The sequence below is a fragment of the Lissotriton vulgaris genome, unplaced genomic scaffold (assembly GCF_964263255.1).
Source record: "Lissotriton vulgaris unplaced genomic scaffold, aLisVul1.2 SCAFFOLD_830, whole genome shotgun sequence".
NCBI lineage: Eukaryota > Metazoa > Chordata > Amphibia > Caudata > Salamandridae > Lissotriton > Lissotriton vulgaris.
In genome coordinates, this window is record NW_028254425.1 from 495,252 (window position 1) to 516,641 (window position 21,390).

The 21,390-nt window shown below is 48.9% G+C and overlaps 1 protein-coding gene across 1 annotated transcript in view; it reads right to left on the reverse strand.

The window, feature by feature from the left end:
* Positions 1–10,987: 10,987 nt before the first annotated feature.
* Positions 10,988–21,390, reverse strand: part of LOC147659533 (solute carrier family 23 member 3-like) — a 260,327-nt gene continuing 249,924 nt past the window's right edge. The window contains exon 12 of the mRNA XM_086951665.1: positions 10,988–11,610. Within this exon, the coding sequence (XP_086807791.1) occupies positions 11,279–11,610 (332 nt within the window). The 3' untranslated portion in view covers positions 10,988–11,278. The remainder of the gene's footprint in view (positions 11,611–21,390) is intronic.

Consider the following 21,390-nt stretch of genomic DNA (forward strand, 5'->3'; position numbering starts at 1 on the left):
GGTGCCCTCAGGTAAGCACAATTGCTAGAAAGCACACTACTTTGCGCCTGCCTTCAGGCCTGTGTAATAATTGAGCTCAGTGTGCCAAGTTGTGATTGTCCCCATAAACACTCCTTAAATGTGTCCTTTCCCTGCGTTGGCGCCATCCCTAAAAGAGCATTGGAAGGAGCCCGGGTGCCTTGAGGCTTCAATCCCTGCTGCAAAGAGGTTTGGGGGGCGCCTGAGCTTTACGCGGTCCTGCACTCGGCCAGCGGCGGATGCTGAGCACTGCTAGTCCTGCGGTGGCCTGGCGCAGAGGGGGGATTTACCCTGTGGTGCCCTGGCACAGGGAGTGGATTTACCCTGTGGTGCCCTGGCACAGGGAGTGGGTTTACGCCTCTAGTGGCCTGGCGCAGAGGGTGAGTTTACTCCTCTGGGGGCCTGGCGCAGGGGGAGGGGGTTACCCTCTTCTGGAAGCGCTGGCCTGGTGCAGGGGCGTCATGATGACCTCCTGGGTCCCTTCACATGGCCAGCGTCGGATGATGAGCGCAGCTCGAGTCTCCTCCTTTCCTTGAGAGGCCGTCAGTAGCTCACATGGAGTGCAGATTCAAATCTGTGAACTGTAAGCTTCGAGGAAGTCCCAGCAGTGCAGCGCGGTGACTTTGAAGAATAACTTCAGTTTACCCTCCTTGGACCAGGGCTGCGGAGGGGCCGCTCGGGCCTGGTCCTGCCTGGCCGGGGGACAGCGGAGCGCGTGAAGGGGGCGCGGGCCTGCAGGAGGGCTTCAGGGATGAGGCCCTAATGCGCGGCTGGAGGGTCCTCCCAGTGATGGAGTGGACAGGGGAGAATAGAAGGGGTGCAGCAGACAGGGGGGGCAGTGGCGTAACGAAACTTGCGGGGGCCCCCCTGCAAAGCACATGGAGGGGGCCCCCCCCCAGCGGCTCGGCCCACCACCTACCACTTTGCCCTACCACCCAGAAATCTAGTATTTGCCCCTACAGTACAAAAATAAGCATCACCTAAAGCTGTATTTTCAGCAGTTATCTGTGCATACTTCGAACAGCAAATATAAATAGCAAACACTTTTAATTGTGTTCTAGGGCTGCCTGAAAGATTCATGACTGATAATTAAAGGGAACAAAGACAGAAAAATCACATTACAAATAAATACAACACATGGCTGGCATTTTTCTTTTGGCAACCCTACTTCATATTCCTTTTCATTAAATGCATTCTCACACTACAGCACTAAATGTAAATTTCAAATGTAAGGAATAGGCAGAGTGGGGGCCCAGGGGGTACTGGACCAGAAAAAAACTAAGCCTCTGTTACCAGTTTACAAAGGTATGTAAATTTGCAAATGGTCTCTAGCCTCGAGGCAGTTGCCTTCAACCCCCTTGCTTCTGGGCCTGGAAGCTCAGGTCACTGTGACCTGCACCCACCATTTAATTTATGAGGTAGGACTGTTATGAGGCAAGTCACTGGTGCAACCGGCCCCAGCGAGAAGAGTGTGGTGCTGCCTGTGTGCGCTACAGCGCTGATGGGGCCCCTGGAGGCTGGAAAACGAGGACTGCTGGGGGCATAGCTGCCAAGGTTTCAGATTGGACTGTTGTTGCTGTATGTTGGATGCCCCTGCCAGTAATCTCTATGACATACACAGATAATTCATTTTTCCAATAAAAACTTTATGGACTTAATCGAAATGTGAAACTGAATTTTCTTTGCCAGGAGGCAGTGACAGGAGCAATGTTATTTTTTGCAGGCCCCTCAGTCAGAATACTGGGAATATATTGGGACCTCATTTTCACTGCAACACTGAGAACCTTCACATTCCAATACAGTCCCAGCTCTGATTGGGTCTAACAGTTGCTCACCTCTGGTGGCCACAGGCACAGCCTTTCCCTTCTCAAGTAAGATGGCCACCAGGTCTTTCTCAACAAAGATGGTTCTCATTTCACCTCTCTGGAGAATGGGTGTAGTCAAAAAATCTTTAATTCGTGGAACCATGCTTCAAATTCTCCCTTCTTACTCAATCAATGTGTTGTCAATAGCTAAAATCCAAGATCTGGCAGTTGCAAAGTCTCCAAATTTACTCAAAGGGAGACTATAGTTGGCATACATTTCTCACCAGTTTTTCATTAGCTGTCTATTGGTCTGCAATGCCACAATAAGTATCTTGTATAAATCATGCGAACATATAAAGACAAAGGCAAAGCTACAAGGCATGCCCTTTGTACATCAAGTGAACAGACAAAGACAAACAGTGCATGTGCTTCAATACTATATTCTTCCACCATGTTATCTGACTTTTGGTGTGAGGTGGCAAGTAAAACAAAAACATGGATGTAGCTTGTGTGCAGTCAAGTGGCCATCTCTTACTTTTTAAGATGGGTGCTGCGGCAGTGAGTTTGGAGGAGGGATAAGGCAGTCTAAGGATGCAGTCCATCGGTGTTGAAAGGCAAGCAGTAACAAGTGTATGGTGAAGGGGAATGGGGGGCAGATTAAGGAATGAGGAATAAATATGGTGCCTTGTGCCTCATGACAACGAGGAGGCTGCCTTTGTAGTACAGCACATCAAGAGAGGAGCAGTCTTTGAAAACATATTCCAGAGCTAATGGAAGGAAGATGAATGGGCTGTGCCTTCTCTATGCATCAGTGAGGTAGACCTTATAAGAGGTTTAGTTGGAGACTACTTTAGTTCAAACACAGTTGAATATAGAAATCCAAAGCACAATACATGATTGATTATACAGGTATACAATCAGCTCACAAGTCACGTGCACTTTTAATTGCGCTGTGCAGTGCGCATGACAATGGCATTGGTCACCAGTCCCATCCTGAAGACTATGCAGATGAGGAGACAACTGCTCGCCGCGCACCCAACATTTAATAAATGAAGAGCCTCAATCAGAGGCCCGGCTGGCTCGCTAAGAGAGAGGGGCCTGAGTTACGCCCTGGGCACAGTGCATCTATTTATTTATTTATTTATTTATTTATAGAGTTTTATATAGCGCGGACAAGACCCGTGGGTATCAGAGCGCTTCACAAGGAAAGAAATACACATATCAACATTCAAATAGCATTGATAATAACAAATTGATCTGAGGTAGCAGGTACTATACCAACGCTGTGATTAGCTATGAGTGTTCCTATTATCTGTGCAATTACCAGTAGGTGCTTAACATGTAAAGAAATGACATATAGACATTATATTAACATTAATAGTAACAAATAGATATGAGGTAGAAGGCAGTGTATTGTAGGGACGTGATTAGATATATATACCCCTATTAAATGCCCAATTAGCAATAGATGACGAGCAGGCTGAGCTCAGGTCAGAAATATCCCATCTAGCTCGGTGGGGTAGGGTTATAAGGCATTCAAGTGCATCGCAAGGATGAAATGGGTAGATAAATACAATGAGGTAGCAGTTAAATGTTTGATTGTGAGATATAGTTATAGGTGTCTAGCCTCAGCTTGAACACGACAGCAGTCATGTTTCATGACGAGGAGCGACCTCCATTCTTGTAGGTGAACGTCTCAGTCATCTTAATTTTTCTATGTCGGGTATTTACTCATCAAGTGGCTCTTCATTTCCCGTTTGAATGTCATGGTATTTTGAATCATCCTGATGTTTGGAGGGAGGGAGTTCCATATTCTGGGGGCCGCTCCGGAGAATGCTCGGTTGTAGGTCTTTTTCTTGTGGAAAAAGGCTGGTCGTAGTAGTAGTTCTTTAGCGCTTCTGGTTATTCTGTTACCCCCTGAAAGCTTAAGTTTCTTAGCCAGGTATCTAGGCGTGTTATGGTGGACCGCTTTGTGTGTAATGCAGGCCATCTTCATTTGGATTCTGGCCTCGTAAGGTAGCCAGTTTAGTGCTTTCAGGTGCGGGGAAATGTGATCGAATTTTCTCGTTCCCGTAATGAGTCTAGCCGCTGCGTTGAGGCAGGCTTTTAGTGGTGCTGTGGCTGTTTTCGGGACACCCGCTAATGTGGTGCAGCCGTATTCGATCCTCGAGATGACTAGTGATTGGATAGCCAGTTTTAGATCCGACTCTGAGATAAAGGGTTTCACTTTCCCTAAGTAATTCAAATGGAAGCGGGCGCTCTTGGCCATTGCGTTAATATGATCTTTCATGTCGAGGTTTTCGTCTAGTATAATTCCAAGTGATTTGACTGAATTAACTAGGGTCGGGGTACAATTTAGCGCCGTCACCAGTTTGGACCATTCTTTAACTTCAGATTGGCTCTTTGTCGGTGAAATTAGCAAGAATTCTGTTTTCTGGGAATTCAGTTTCAGATGGTTTGTTGTTAACCATCGCAAAGCTCTCTTTAGTGTTCTGTTCATTAGGTCGATGTCCTCAAGGGAGGCTATTTTTCTGTATAGTTGCGTGTCGTCTGCATACATATGATAGGATACCTGTGATTCTTGAAGGATCTCCGTGAGAGGTTCAACATATAAGTTGAATAGATCTGGGGAGAGCGTTGATCCTTGTGGAACTCCGATTGCATTGGGGCTCGGGGCTGAGATTGCTTGGTTAACCAGGTATCGTTGAGTCCTGTTCTGTCACATGTTCTACCCACTGTTTGCAGCTTTGGATGCTAACACTTCAATGGCTCAGACGGCAAAGTGCTGGTCACTTGAGTTTACAAATTCACACTAATGCTATTTTTGCTGTTGGTTATATTTGTACATCAAACATGTATTATACTTCAGACTCTCAGTCTTGTGTTTTTTCTATAAAATGTATTGATTTTTTGCGTCCACCCGAAGAAAAAGAAATGCAGTTGAAATCAATCTGGATATAGTCCCTAATTATGAATATCTGGAAGTTATTGCATCACAAAATCTGAATCCTAGACCTCCTATCGAGTGATTATAGGGGAAAGGCCCCTTTCCATCAGCAGGAACAGTAAAATTACAGGGGAACGGCACTGTGTGACATACCATAAGACTATAGAATGATAAGATTCCATTGTTGTGTTGGTCTTGTGTGGGAAGTATAGTTTGACTGTTGGTACGCGTTTGTTGGAAGGAAATATATTGGAATCATTATTGAAAATCAGGAGAAGTCTGTTGATGCCAGCCATTCACTGTGAGCTGGGTTTGAGAGGAAAGTCTCCGACACCATGGCTATGTGCACTCACTTCACTTGCAGCTGATGGACTGACCACACCGGAGAAGGTGAGGGGGCTGCCTGCAACACAGGTGGCAAAATGGATATGGGCAAAGGGGTGGGGAAAGAGAATAGAGCACTCGAAAGGTCCAGCCTGTACTCTGGACCGGTGTCTGCTTGTGGGGCAGTGGCACTCGCAGGACCTGCGGCAGCTGGGGCAAGACCCGCATTTCCTCTAACAGGCAGAGGGTAGCTATCCTCAATGTGGTAGGTGCAGTAGCTCTGGGGGGCATGGCTGTAAGCAGCCCATTGCACCCTGGTTATGTCTGTCTCTTGCTACTGAGGTAGAGATTGCTGAGCTCAATTACTTGCCTGCATTAACACTAGCGGCAGGCTTGCAGCACTACTGCTGATATGTGCTGGATCGAATAATCACCATTCCTGTATTGCAACAGAAGTAGTTCTTTCACAATTCACAGGGAAAGGATGTGTGGCCCAACCTAATGCATTTCGTCTGCAATGAACCAGCTACTTCCTGCAGAGGGTTCCATTCATCGAAGAAATGGACCCAGATAAACTCCAATGTGTTCTGCCCCGTGGTGCTTTTGTTCAGTGCGTCAAGACGTAATTTTCACATTTATTTTATTTTGCAGTTAGTAAAAACCTTTGCAACACTCAATCCAAGCTATAAAATTAATAAAATATTAAATCAATGTAAAAGCAGTTCATCACTACAAAAAGTTAAAAAAGATGCAAATATAGCTGACAATGCTTACTAATATCAAAAGTGCGTCTAATATACTTTTAACTTTAAATCAACACACAATATTCGTCCAAGGACCTTAATCTTGACAAAAACGTAATATGACACCTGAGATTGAGGGTTTAAAGAACAACATTCCCTGTAACTTCAAATCTCACCCTGTGTTTATTACAAGAAATTAACCAGTATGGAAACAATCCTAGGCTGCAGGCATATTCCACGAGTGAGCAATAAAAACACCGACAAACCTTTGTATTTGTACAAACCTGCAAAGAGTGGGCTCTAATAAATGTAATAAAGGCGTAGGCTGTAGGGATAACTGAACGCAAAGGTTATCATTTTGGTATAGGTGATCTCTAAGCTTTGACTTGCTTCAGATAGCTGCAGGGCAAATCACTCGACGTTCAAACTCAAACCCATACTCAGTAGACATAAAAGTTTAAGGGGCAGATTTACAAGCCCCTTGCGCCACTTTTGCATCACTTTTAACATAGGAAAAGTGACGCAAAAGTGGCGCAAGGGGCTTGTAAATCTGCCTCTAAATGTACAGCTGTGCGCGCCGCACGGCTGCAGGATTTGGGTTTCACAACCTTAAGCGCGCTTCCATCTACTCCAGTCTGTGCAAGGCCGCCTTGAAATGAAAACCCAAAGGCGAGGCAGCCAGCCTCCACCAGCACGTTGTAGAAGACACCGGAAGATAACGATATGCAATACATTACTTGCATTATTAAACAAAGTTTGGCAGAGCGCTGGTGAAATAAATAAACCTGTTGGAGTTGAGTGTTTGTTTAGGCGAGGGGGGGGGGGCATTTGGAGGGAGGGACAGCCTCGTGGCAGAAAAGAGATTTACAGCGTGCATAACCATAAGGAGGGTGCGTCGTGCCTTGTGTGGAAGTAATTCAGGGCATTTGAAAAAGTATCCTCACTACTATACTTAGTAGGTGAAGTGTCAGTGTGAGTGTGAGACTGGAGAGGGCGACAGTGTGCGTGATAAACTTGCTTAACTGTAGCAGAGTTATCTGGCAATGGCATCCTAAACAACTTTCATAACCATGGAATAATTTTTGTCCGGCAGACTTCCTCGAAAAACAATCAGATTCACATTTTCCTAACTTTATCTAAACTTTTTCTCACCTCGATGAACTTTTTTCGTGTACCAAAATTTAATATAATAGCCAAGCTAGGCAGGGGGCCCCCGGGGCTAGTAATACTTCAAATATGCCCGGCGGCCCCACAGTGAATGACGATCCTTCTCAACAGTCTCTGGCGTGGCTGGGTCCTCCTGGGATGCCTCTCACCTCACTGGTCTGGCGCACTTTTAATTCCAATGCGCAGGACAATGGCCAGCAGCCCCGCCCCCACCCTCTATTGCCTGCTGAAGACTGCGCACGCAGCTGCAGACGCGGAGACAACTGCACACAAAACTTGAGCCCAGAGTCCCTGCCGGGCGAGCGGTGGGGCCCGGGCCAGGGGCCTGCGCAAGATACCAATGATGATTAATTATGAGACCGGGGCCCAGGCGTACGCTCCTTCATTGATGAAGAAGATGCTGTGGCGTGCCCTGCGCACTATTTAATTAATGAGGTGTGAGCATCATTTAGACTTGCTGGGTCAGCTGAGATGGGGGGCGGGGCCCCTGGAGCCAGGGAGGCCCCCCCGCAATGCGGGGGCAGCGGGGGCCTGTGTTACGCCCCTGCAATGTACGCGTACTGTACGTGTACGTGCGCGTACCCTTACGTGCGCAAGCGAGTTTCTGATTGGATGGCAGTCGACTGTCAAAACATCTCAATGGAAGAGGAATAGATGTCATCCGGATGGGAAACAACCTTTACACCGCACTACCATTACAATGAAACTTTTACAACTCAACACCCATTACATCGCATGCCATTACAACGCATGACACTTCAACGCATGTCATTACAATGCAGTCATTACAACGCAGTCATTACAACGCATACCATTATAACGCATACTATCACAACGCAAAGTACCCTTACACTATCCAATACTTACCCTACTGTTGCACTCTCTGGAGTTAGAATAGTAATTTTTACCTCTACGTTATCCAACACTTACCCTACTGTTGCACTCCCTGAAGTTAGAATAGTAATTTTTACCCCTACACTATCCAATACTTACCCTACTGTTGCACTCCCTGGAGTTAGAATAGTAATTTCTACCCCTACACTATCCAATACTTACCCTACTGTTGCACTCCCTGGAGTTAGAAAAGTAATTTCTACCCCTACACTATCCAACACTTTCCCTACTGTTGCACTCCCTGGAGTTAGAATAGTAATTTTTACCCCTAAACTATCCAATACTTACCATGCATGCAATGTAATGGCATGCGTTGTAATGGAATGCGTTGTAAAGGTAGTTTTTATAAATTAGTTGTAATGGCATGCGTTGTAATGAAATGCGTTGTAATGGATGTTGCGTTGTAAAAAATGCGTTGTAAAGGTATGCGTTGTAAAAGTATGCATTGTAACGTCATACATTCCATCCGGATCATCTTATTTTAATTGAAGGTTTACTTTTTTCTCTTTATTTAGTATACTAACTTATACTGATCCTATCACATGCATGAATATCAAGCTACCTAGACGACATAAGGACTTTCGATCTAGAAATATCCCATCAACCTACTAATGTGGAAGTTGTTGAACATGTCCTTGCTTGAGATCCAACTCCCACAACATTGATTCAAACAGTAACTTGATATGATATTCATGGCTTAGTCAATTGTGTCTCCAAATAAATAAATAGCAGACACGCTCTCAAGTCCTGGCATTAACCGCTGCTCATGATTCCAGGCTGTGGAAGCCCTGAAGGTCTAATCTGGGCTGCTTTGATGAGGATTCACATCCACAGTTGCAGTCCTCACAAATCTGCTTCCAAGTTCTCTTTGGCGAACTTCACAGACTGGGGCTCTGGCACTCTTGGATGTGCTATTGATGCTGTCCACTGATGCTGTCATCCCTTGTCCTGTCTCTTTAACTGTTATGGATGGATACCCAAAGTTTGAGATCCCTTCTTTCATAAGTTCATTTTGGTGATGAGCAGTGAGTAGCTTTCTAATAGGAAATCTGCTTTAGCAGCTTGGTTTAAAGTAGGAAATATGTGTATGTGTCCTTTGCAGGGTTGCAGACAAATGACACAATTTGTAAATTGCCTATAGTAAATGTTTAACAAGAATGAAGGGGCATATTACCAAGCAATAGCGATAATTATTGCTATTGCTTGGTTAGCGGGAAAAAAATATCGCCGCACACCGAGGATTTTTACCGCTAAGATACCTTGATATTATCAAGGTATATCTCAAAAGCGGTAAAAATCCTGCAAAATGCATGAATATCACTGAAAAATCAGCGATATTCATGCATTATCATGACAATGCTCTTAGCCATGTTATCCACCTTCCATTGGATAACATGGCTAAGAACTGCTTTTAGCAGGCGTTAGCTTTTGGAGATATTCGCGCTTAGCGCGAATATTTCCAAAAGTTGTTAATAGGAGTTAGAGATGTTAGCGACTGTTTTCAGTCGCTAACATCTTGGCACGCCCACTTTGCATGTCATTAGCGATAATTATCGCTGACATGCAAAGTGAGCCCCTAATGCCCGCTATCGCCTACAAGCTGTCGCTAACTGGTGTTAGCGACAGCTTGGTAATAGGGCGATAAAATTATCGCCGCATTAGCGGGAAAAAGTCCCGCTAATGCGGCGATAATGCCCTTGGTAATATGCCCCGAAGCTTCTAATCTGAAAGTACTACAGAGGCTGCCATCAACAATGGCAACTTTGTGCTATTTGTGATGAGATGACTTACGGCTCAGTGTGGAAGAGGCGACGCCATCTACAGAACACTCGGCGCCAGAAGCAATGGGTGACCCAAGGGTACCTGTTTCACTTGACTTCATTCATTCATTTATACTCAGAAAAAGACCCCTGGGTGCAACACTCTTGCATATGTGGGGCACAGGAATGCGCGGTTCCACCAGATGCAGACTGCAGGCTGCAAGAGGCCATGCTGACGGATGAGTGGGACACACACTAGAACACATGGGCCAGTCACTCCGAGATCACTAGCGACATGGGATCCTATGGCTCCTGAGATGCACTTTATGTCCCATGAGTAGGTAAAGCTACTGAGAGAGAATGGAAGAGGGGTTGAGGGAGGGAATGAGAAAGAGAGAGGCAAAGTTAGGAACAGACCGAGAGAAGAAGAGGAATAGACCTAGGCGTGGATTTAGAGTTTTGGCAGAATCGGTACAAGCGGGACAAAAAACAAGAGTCTTGTGTGCCCTATTGAGGGAGACTAAATAGGGCAGACGGGACGTCTACTGCTTTGGGGCAGCTGTCCCTCATCTGCCATATTCTACATCTAGTGATGTGTAGAGCTTTCTGAATCAAGCAAAACGAAGTCACCTTGGAAATTTCTACTCTGTAATGCGGATTACCATTCTTACACTCATGGGGCCCGCTTCACAAAGAGCGTCCGCACTCGTGGTGGAGGCCCCGTAGTTGTGGTGAGGGGCACACACTCATGGCGGGACCTCAACAATCAGAAACTACAATGCAAAGGTCCCGCCATGAGTGTGGCACCGTGCCATGACGACGGACCCTTCACCACGACTGCGGAGCCCCCGCCAGAAGTGTGGAAGCCCTTTGTAAATCGGATCTAAAGAAACTAATGGTGAATAAGAGCCACGTTGACCAACCTGCTCCGGCAACAATCCTGCCTAATCTTGAACATGGACGTCACCTCACAGGATCTCTGGATCCACGCCCGATTTCTCGGTGCACAAAATCCTACTCCTCCCCCACTGATCTCCAATCGCGGTCTCTAGTTGTCAGATTTGGCCACCAGCGCTTCATGCAGGTCTCCGGGCATGAGATCTAGAGTTGGACACATGCAGATCTGGGCTCAGGTACTGTACACAGTACTCTTGGCGAGACCTTCAGCACCAGCTTCAGCACTCTACATTACTCTTCTAAAGCCAAAACCAGATTGAAGATGAGGCCTCTAGACCTGGACAGGTTCCTTTCCAAGAGCTCTCTGTATGTCCCCTTGCCTATGCTGGGCACATGGGTGGTGTACAAACAAACAGACACTGACTCCACTTTTAGTCAACAAGATGTTCAGTCCACGCCCATTGGGCTATTTATTCAGTACACAGGCTACACGCCGGTCAGGTTAGTGATGGCTGTCCGTTGGTGCCAGCCTAGCTGCCAAGATCCTTGAAACAAAATGACACATATGCTGAAGGAGTCCAGAGTTTCTACGTAGAACTGTACAGTGTCTGTGAAAAATGAAACCTCAGCCTTGACATCAGGCCTCCACAGCCCCGTGCCTCCAGCTGCCACTGGAGAGACCCCACGGAGGGCGGAGCCCCTCTGCGCTGGAGCCGGGGACCGTTAGCACTCGGATTGGAGGTCTCCTTTGGCATCACTTGGGTATAGTCCTACGACTGCCTCAAACTCCACACTGGGTGGTTTTTCTAAGAGAATGGCACCTTCCGAGGAGGCCACCTTCTCCTCCTCCCCGGGATCTACCTCCAAGTCCGGAAGGCAGAAAGTTCTACACGGGAAGGTAGCATTTAGGCGGGAAAGGCAGAGCCACCTCCTGAGGGTGCGTGAGAGGCCGTACACGCGCAGGGTTTCCCGCTTACGGGCCTGGATAGAGTCGTTGTCGGAGTCTGGCGTCCAAAGGGACAGTTCGGGCAGCAACCCCCGCTCCTCCAGAGTGCCTGAAAATGCAAACATGAGAAATGCTGAGTGAGGAGTGAGTGAGAAAAGGGACTCTCGAATACCAATGGGGGACATTGAATGCTTTGTCAAGAGTTTCACGTCCTTCATCTTCCTGCAGATTTAACATCATCACATTTAAAAATAGTAATACTGTTTGTATATGAAAAGATTGAACACACAAAGAATAACAGGGTTTCTTAAATGTGTTTAATTTAATTTTTTTGTGTATGGTGTGAATTTCTGCATCACAACTTTGTGTCTTCTAAAGCGCAAAGGGCCCGATTCACAGAACTAACAACACAAAATCCTAAACTTACTACCATTTTGGTATTCACAGAAGGCACTTACTCATCTTGGTATTCACAGAAGTTAGGACTCCTAAATGCCTTCGGCTAATACCGAAAGTCTTAAAGTTGCGATTTTTCTCAGTTTAGGAGTAGTAAAGTTAGGACTCTTAACTTTAGACTCCTAAATGCCTTTAGCTAATACCGAAAGTCTTAAAGTTAGGATTTTTCTCAGTTAAGGAGTAGTAAAGTTAGGACTCCTAACTTTAGGACTCCTAAATGCCTTCTGTGAATACCGAAAGTCTTAAAGTCATGATTTTTCTCAGTTTAGGAGTTCTAAAGTTAGGAGTCCTAACTTTACTACTCCTAAACTGAGAAAAATCCTAACTTTAAGACTTTCAGTATTCACAGAAGGCATTTAGGAGTCCTAAAGTTAGGAGTCCTAACTTCTGTGAATACCGAAATTAGTAAGTGCTTTCTGTGAATACCAAAATGAGTAAGTGCATTCTGTGAATACCTAAATGGTAGTAAGTTTAGGATTTTGTCTTAAATTAGTTATGTGAATCGGGCCCAGAAAAAGTACCTTCTGTGACTCCAAATACCCAAGCATTGATGCAAATGCAATGAAGATTTGGAAAAAGTGAAATGACATTTGCTAAATTCGTACCTCACTGGTTGTAAGAGGACAGCTATACCTCAACATGTGCTGGAATGTATATGATATGGCCGGAGATCACAGTCAGGGAAGCAATGAGCCTGTGTAGGAGTGTGTGAGGCTTGTGATAGGGGGAGGGAAACGCCCCTGAAATGTACAATGGCAGTAACAGGTAGATGAGTGAGACTCCATAACAGTGCATGAGGCCAGTAACAAGGGGTGAGTGAGACCTCACTGAAGTGTACTATGCCAGTAACAAGGAGATGAGTGAGACTGTATAACAGTGCACGAGGCTAGTGACAAGGGGCGGGTGATACCTCACTGAAGTGTTAGAAGCCATCCATTAAGGGATGAGCCCGAAAACACCGAAGAGTGGTAGGCCAGTAACAAGGTGATGATTGAGCCTCAATAATAGTGTCTGAGGCCAGTGATTGAAAACGAATGAGACTCTGTAATAGTGTAAGAGTCCAGTCATAAGGGGATGAGCGGGACGTCAGTGCACTTATGAGTTCCGTAGTAAGGAATGATAGTGTAAGAGTCCAGTCATAAGGGGATGAGTGAGACTCTGTAATAGTGTAGGAGTCCAGTCATGAGGGTGATGAGCGGGACGTCAGTGCACTGTATGAGGTCCGTAGTAAGGAATGAATGAGACTCCATGATAGTGTAAGAGGACAGTGATGAGGGGATGAGTGAGACTGTATAATAGTGTAAGAGTCCAGTCATAAGGGGATGAGACACCGAACAGACCTTCATAAGAGACAAAGTCCAGACCAACGCGACCAACGTCAAGGAGATGTTCAACATCATACAGCAATTCACAAAACCCACCGGCAAAGCCACGGACGTCACACCCTCCCAGGAACTCTGCAACAAGCTTAGCTCCTACTTCCATCTGAAGATTAAGGCCGTCTCCAACAACTTCAGCGAACCAGCACCGGACACTACCCCCCTACCCACCACCGCTGACGCGCCATGAAGAAAACTCACTCAGGGGTCCCAACGGACCCCTGCTCACCTCACATCTTCCGCTGTCATCGCACACGGATTATCAAAACCTCCCTCAGATCCGGCATCTGCCTAGCCAACTGGTAACAGGCGGAGGTAAAACCCCTCCTCAAGAAGCCCACGACTGACCCAACGAACCTGAAAAACTACCGGCCCATCTCTCTCGTCCCCTTCACGGCCAAAATCACAGAGAGACTTGTGAACGCCCAGCTGACTGCCTTCATCGAAGAAAACTCCATCCTCAACGCTTCCAAGTCCGGCTTCTGTAGCAACCACAGCACTGAGACCGCCCTCCTCGCCGCGACTGACGACATCCGAATGCTTCTAGACCAGGGACACACAGCAGCCCTCTTCCTTCTAGACCTCTCCCCAGCCTTCGACACGTCTCACATTGCACGCTCGCAGCCGGACTTCACGACGTAGGGATACAAGGAGCCACCCTCAACTGGATCCAATCCTTCCTATCCGGCAGAACCCAGAGAATTCGACTCCCTCCCTTCCTTTCCGAACCCACGGAAATAAACTGCGGAGTGCCCCAGGGGTCTTCACTCAGCCCCACGCTCTTCAACATTGACATGGCCCCCCCCTAGCCACCATCGTCAGTCAACGTGGGCTCAACATTGTATCCTACGCCAACGACACCCAGCTCAACCTCTCACTCACGAAGAATCCCAAAGACACCAGACTGCTCCCAGAAAGGAATGGAAAACTTGGCAGTCTGGATGCAAGACAGCTGCTTAAAGCTCAACTCAGAGAAGACCGAGGTCCTCACCTTCGGACCCTGTACCTCCGCCTAGGACAACAACTGGTGGCCCTCCGCCCTTGGGAATCCACCCACCCTGACAGACCACGCTCGTAACCTTGGCATCATCTTGGACTCCTCCCTCTCAATGAGCCCCCAGATCAACGTTGTTGCTTTCACTAGTTTCAACTGCCTTCGCATCCTCTGTAAGACCTTCAAAGGGTTCCCCCCCCGACTGCAGAAGGACAGTCACCCACGCACTCATAACCAGCAGACTGAACTATGGCAACGCCCTTTACGCCAGAATCAACAGAACTCTTCTACTCAAACTCCAAACCATCCAGAACGCTGCAGCCAGACTCATCCTTGGGACTCTGCGTCACAAGCACATGACCCAACACTTACAAGTTCTCCACTGGCTCCCCGTCGAGAAGAGGGTCACCTTCAAACTCCTCACCCACTCCTACAAATCCCTCAACAACATCGGACCCAAATAACCCAACGAGAGAGTCCTTCCACGTACCGAAGAGGAACCTCCCCTCCGCAGACCTCGCCCTGGCTGAGTTCCCCCGCATCCACAGAAACAAAACTGGCGGAAGAGCTTTCTCCTACATCGCGGCCAAGACCTGGAACAAGCTCCCTGTGAACATAGGATGCTCCCTGGCCCTGCACATGTTCAGGAAGGACCTCAAGACCTGGCTCTTTGACTGATCCGGAGCCACTCCCCTCCATCCCCCACCCCAGCGCCTTGAGACCCTCACGGGTGAGTAGCGCACTATACAAACCCTGATTGATGGATAAGAGTTGAGTAAGACGGCAAAAACTTGTACGAGGCCAGTGATAAGGAGATGAGTGAGACTCCATAAAAGTGTAAAAGGCCAGTGATAGGACATGAGTGAAGCTCCTTAAATTGTAAGGGGCAATTGATGAGGGATGAGTGAGACTCCAGCGAAGTTTAAGGGGCCAGTGATAAGAGTTGAGTGAGACTCCATCAGTGTAGGAGGCCAGTGATAAGATATTAGAGAGACTCCATACTAGTGTAAGAGGCCAGTGATAAGATATAAGTGAGATTAGTGATAATAAATTAGTGAGACTCCATCAAAGTGTAAGAGGCCAGTGATAAGATTAGTGAGACTCCATACTAGTGTAAGAGTCTAGTGATAAGAGGTGAGTGAGACTCCACAAAGTGTAAGAGGCCAGTGATAAGATATTAGTGAGACTCCATCAAAGTGTAAGAGGTCAGTGATGAAGGTTAAGTGAGACTCTGTCAAAGTGTAAGAGGCCAGTGATAAGATTAGTGAGACTCCATACTAGTGTAAGAGTCTAGTGATAAGAGATTAGTTGGACTCCATCAAAGTGTAAGAGGCCAGTGATGAGGGATGAGTGAGACTCCTTCAAAGTGTAAGAGGCCAGTGATGAGGGATGAGTGAGACTCCGTCAAAGTGTAAGAGGCCAGTGATAAGAGTTTAGTGAGACTCCATCAAAGTGTAAGAGGCCAGTGATAAGAGTTTAGTGAGACTCTGTCAAAGTGTAAGAGGCCAGTGATGAGGGATAAGTGAGACTCCATCAAAGTGTAAGAGGCCAATGATAAGATATTAGTGAGACGCCATCAAAGTGTAAGAGGCCAGTGATAAGAGATGAGTAGGACTCCATTAAAGTGTAAGAGGCCAGTGATGAGGGATGAGTGAGACTCCTTCAAAGTGTAAGAGGCCAGTGATGAGGGATGAGTGAGACTCCTTCAACGTGTGAGAGGCCAGTGATGAGGGATGAGTGAGACTCCGTCAAAGTGTAAGAGGCCAGTGATAAGAGTTTAGTGAGACTCCTTCAAAGTGTAAGAGGCCAGTGATGAGGGATGAGTGAGACTCCTTCAAAGTGTAAGAGGCCAGTGATGAGGGATGAGTGAGACTCCGTCAAAGTGTAAGAGGCCAGTGATAAGAGTTTAGTGAGACTCCGTCAAAGTGTAAGAGGCCAGTGATAAGAGTTTAGTGAGACTCTGTCAAAGTGTAAGAGGCCAGTGATGAGGGATAAGTGAGACTCCATCAAAGTGTAAGAGGCCAGTGATAAGAGATGAGTAGGACTCCATTAAAGTGTAAGAGGCCAGTGATAAGGGATGAGTGAGACTCCGTCAAAGTATAAGAGGCCAGTGATGAGATATTGGTAAGACACATTCAACGTGTAAGAGGCGTGTGATGAGGGATGAGTGAGACTCGATCAAAGTGTAAGAGGCCAGTGACAAAATATAAGTGAGACTCCATACTAGTGTAAGAGGCCAGTGAAAAGATGTAAGTGAGACTCCATCAAAGTGTAAGAGGCCAGTGATACGATATTAGTGACACGCCATACTAGCGTAAGAGTCCAGTGATAAGATGTTAGTGAGACTCCATAACAGTTTAAGAGGCCAGTGATAAGATATTAGTGAGACACAGTCAAAGAGTAAGAGGCCAGTGATAAGGGATGAGTGAGACTCCATCAATGTGTAACTCCATACAAGTGTAAGAGGCCAGTGATAAGAGACGAGTGAGACTACGTCAAAGTGTAAGAGACAAGTGATAAGGTATTAGAGAGACTCCATACTAGTGTAAGAGGCCATTGATAAGATATTAGTGAGACTCCATACTAGTGTAAGAGGCCAGTGATAAGATATTAGAGAGACTCCATACTAGTGTAGGAGGCCAGTGATAAGATATTAGTGAGACTCCATACTAGTGTAAGAGGCCAGTGATAAGAGATGAGTTGGACTCCATCAAAGTGTAAGAGGCCAGTGATAAGATATTAGTGAGACTCTGTTGGACAGGCCACAGGAAGGGCTCGCTCCCTCCCAGCATGACAGGGCCCGAGCCCCGGCCCTCCAGGTGTTACCCACAGAAGTACCCCGCACCCCGTCTCATACGGGACTCCTGCCCCCGGACATCTCTGTATCATGGGGCCGAACCACTACCGGGCCTCGCCCGGCCCGGCCGCCATCTTGGACACTGCACCATGAGGCCGCGTGGCCTCAGATCGACCCTAACCCTGGGCCTGGCCAGGCCCCGACATCACCATCCACTCAGGAGGTGAACGGACCACTTGGCAGGTCAATGGGAGAAAGAAGTGTCGATGGCTCTCCCCCGCCAGGTGCCGATCGCACCCAGCTCCCCCCGGGCGCTGGCTCCACCCCCCTGCTGGGTGTCTGGACTCCCTCATCCCGGACCTCCTGACCTCCAAGTGCGAGGGTCCGGACATCAAAGGACGCCAGACCTATAACTGGGGCAGCTCCAGAGCAGGAAGGCAGTTGTATCCTGGAGTCGAGAAACACCGTGAAGAACTCATCCTTGACGGACTACTGGCGCTGCCGTAGTCCTGCCTTGCGAACTATCGTCCTGCCTGCTGGCGCTGCCGCAACCCTCTGCATCCTTCATCTTCGTCGGGACCTGCTGGCACGGCCGCGGACCGTTGTAACTACCACCTTCATCGGGATCTGCTGGCGCCGCCGCGGACCGTCGCTACCTACGATCATCTCGGGACCTACCGGCGCTGCCGCGGCCGGTCCATCTAGAACGCCGAGCTCAAGGATTGTGAGCTATTCATCATATCATATCATCGCATCTACCAGATTGGTAATAAGACTGTCCCGCTACCCCCTTCCCATCCAAGAGACTAGAATCGAGGGGACCCCTGAGTCCAGACCTCCTTGTACCATTCTACCGTACTTAAAGATCACTTATAAAGAACGTTAAACCTTATCTCTGTGTGGTGTACGTCTGTGGGGGGGAAGTTACTTGTCTGTACGATCGCTGGAGGGGTTCTCCCTGGAGACCTCTCCCATTGTCCTCGGCGGACCCTCCCGGTCCGTCTAACATTGGTGGCCAGCGGCGCGATCCGAATCAATGCGTAATCGTACAGAGAGTAGCTCACCCCACGACGAAAACACAATGACAACCAAAGAGAGCGGATCCACCGAGAAATTCCAGATGGAGAAATTGGAAGAATACAGCCATCGTGAATTGAAACAATTCTGCATGGAACTAGGCATTGCTACCACCGGTCTGAGTACTAAAGACGATTTCAAGCACGCCATTGAGTCATGGGCAGAAACCGGGGCCGTCAGACCCCCGGACCAAAACGTTGCAGCATCAGAGAGGAACACCACGGCTCCCGAGGAGCGAAGAACGGGTCTCTCGCAGGAAGAGATCCAAGAGAGAGAAAAAAGCAGACTGCATGAGTTAGAAATGGCCCGAATCAAAATGGACAGTGAGCTCAAATTAGCCGAACAGAAACTGAACCTAGAACATTTGCGGCTCCGAGAAGAACGGGAAGAAAAACAGAGGCAGAGAGAGCTTGAAGAAAAAAAATTAGCGTACGAACACGAGCGCAATCTAGCAGAAATAAACCTACGGAAACAGAACAAAGAACTGGGGTGCCCGAGCAACCGCGCACCCCAGGAACGACAGAAAAGAAAGTACACATCCCCAAGGATGTCGTTCGAGAATATTTCCGAGATGACGACATACAACAGTGGTTCAAGGCCTACGAGATCGCCATGACCTCCCACCGGATTGATCGAAGTGACTGGGGAGCCGGTCTATGGGGGAGGTTCGTCAATGAAGGCCGCAATGCCCTGTTACAGCTCCCAGACCATCTGATGACCTCCTATGACCACATGAAGGCGGCCCTCCTCACCCGATATGGGCTCACACCCGAAATGTACCGCCAGAGGTTCTGAGACTGCACCCGGATCCCAGGTACAACTTGGGTGGAATATGTAAACTATTTCAGCCGAGCCTTCGAGGGTTGGATCAAGGGAAGCCATGTAACAACCTACGAGCAACTTTTTAATCTCATGGTGTGGGAGCACCTCTCTAACAACTGCTTCGTCGAGCTCAGGCAGCACCTCCTCGACAGTAAATTGACTGACCCACGGCGGCTCGCCGCCGAGGCTGACCGGTGGGAGAGCACTCGAGTAGGCCGGAGTGGGCCACACGAACAGAACCGGAACAACCAAGGTCAGCACCGTCCCCGAGGAGGAGGAGGAGGCCAGGGACGAGGAAGAGACACCGTCCCGGCCGCTCCCGCTGCAAGCACCCCGCCCCCGGCCAACCGGGGCAACCCCCCGGTGCGCCCGGGGTTCCGAGCCAATGTCACATGTCACCGATGCCAGCGAGTCGGCCACTACGCCAATGACCCGAACTGTCCCCAGAACCAGACTCCGAGACCCCGCCAGGTAGCTGCCGCCGCCCTGGGGGGAGAACAAATCTCCGAAGAACAGGAGGAGTGCGAACAAGAACAACAAGAGTGGGTACCGGCCGCCATGGTTCTAGCGTGCCTAGGGGGAAGAGACATGGTCCCGCGGGCTCCCCTACCCGCCAACACCAGAAAATATGGTCAGTGGGTGAACATTAATGGGCGCAGGGCCGAAGCCCTACGTGACACAGGGGCCAGTGTGACGGCCGTCCGCTGTCACCTGGTGACCCCAGAGCAGATCCTGCCGAACATTCTCTGCCCCGTCCGTTCAGCCGACAATTCGGAGAGTCTATGTCGGATGGCCTGCGTCCCCTTCGAATGGGGAGGAGTATCCGGCATGTTGAAGGTGACGGTCCGAGATGACGCCCCCGTGGACTGTCTCCTGGGAAATGATCTTGAGAGTTCCCCGTGGGCCGCCGTAGAAAGAAGAGAACACCTGGGGATGTTGGGCCTCCCGGACTGGGCGTGTGTAACCACCCGGTCCATGGCCGCCCGTACCATCCCCCGACCAGAAGAACCCGAATGGCCAGCACCCACTCCCCCGATCGCTCCAGTAGAAGACACCAACCCCCCCGGAACAAACTCCCGAAGGTCTCGCTCAACCCCAGGACCTTCCCAGCCTGGCTCAGTGGTGTCAAGAGGGGGGGCCCACCCAAGAACAGTTCCGTCAAGAACAGAAGGCCTGTCCCTCCCTAGAGGGACTCCGCCAGCAAGCCATCGCCCAGAGCGCAAGGGACACCACCGGAGCCCATTGGATCTATTGGGAGAACGACTTGTTGTACAGTGAACAGAGAATCGCGGAGTTAGGGGCCAGTCGAGTGCTGGTGGTGCCCCTCCGTTTTAGAGACTTCTTGTTAAATCTGGCCCACGATGTCCCCCTGGCTGGACACCTGGGTCAAGACAAAACCTACAGTCGCCTGGTGACCCACTTTTTCTGGCCCAAGATGAGAAACGACGTCCTCAACCACTGCCGGTCCTGCCCCACGTGCCAGGCCAGCGGGAAAAGCGGCCGCAAACTTAAAGCACCTCTGCAGCCCTTCCCGGTTGTCACCACCCCGTTCGAGAGGGTGGGCATAGACATTGTGGGGCCCCTGGACCACCGTACAGCACAAGGACATCGGTTCATCCTGGTACGGGTGGACCACGCCACCCGCTACCCCGAGGCTGTTCCCCTGCGAACTGTAACAGCCCCGGTGGTCGGCCGGGCCTTAATGGGGATCTTCTCCCGGGTGGGCTTTCCCCGAGAAGTTGTCAGCGACAGAGGCACAAACTTTATTTCAAAATATATGAAGTCCCTCTGGCAACAGTGCGGGGTCACCTACCGATTCACGACCCCCTATCACCCTCAAGGAAACGGACTCGTCGAGCGGTTCAACCGCACCCTCAAAGGAATGATTGGGGGGTTGGAAGAGCCCCTCCGTCGCCAGTGGGATGTGCTACTGCCGTGCCTCCTCTTCGCATATCGAGAAGTCCCCCAGAAGTCCCTCGGCTTCAGCCCGTTCGAACTCTTGTATGGACACCCGGTGCGAGGGCCCCTCAGCCTAGTCAAAGAAGGTTGGGAGATGGCCCCCCTAAAGACCCCCCCAGATGTCTTCAAGTACCTCCTGACCCTACGCAATCAAACCAGGCAATTCAGAGAAATGGCGAAAGCGAACCTGGAGGCCAGCCAGGAGGACATGAAAAAATGGTACGATCAAAATGCCTCCTCCATCGAATTCGAACCTGGCCAACAAGTGTGGGTGATGTCCCCCACCGAACCCTGTGCCTTGCAGGACAAGTGGACGGGGCCCTTCAAAGTGGTCGAGCGCAAGAGCCCCGTCACCTATCTCATCGATATGGAATCTCCACGGAACACCCTCCGGGTCCTCCACGC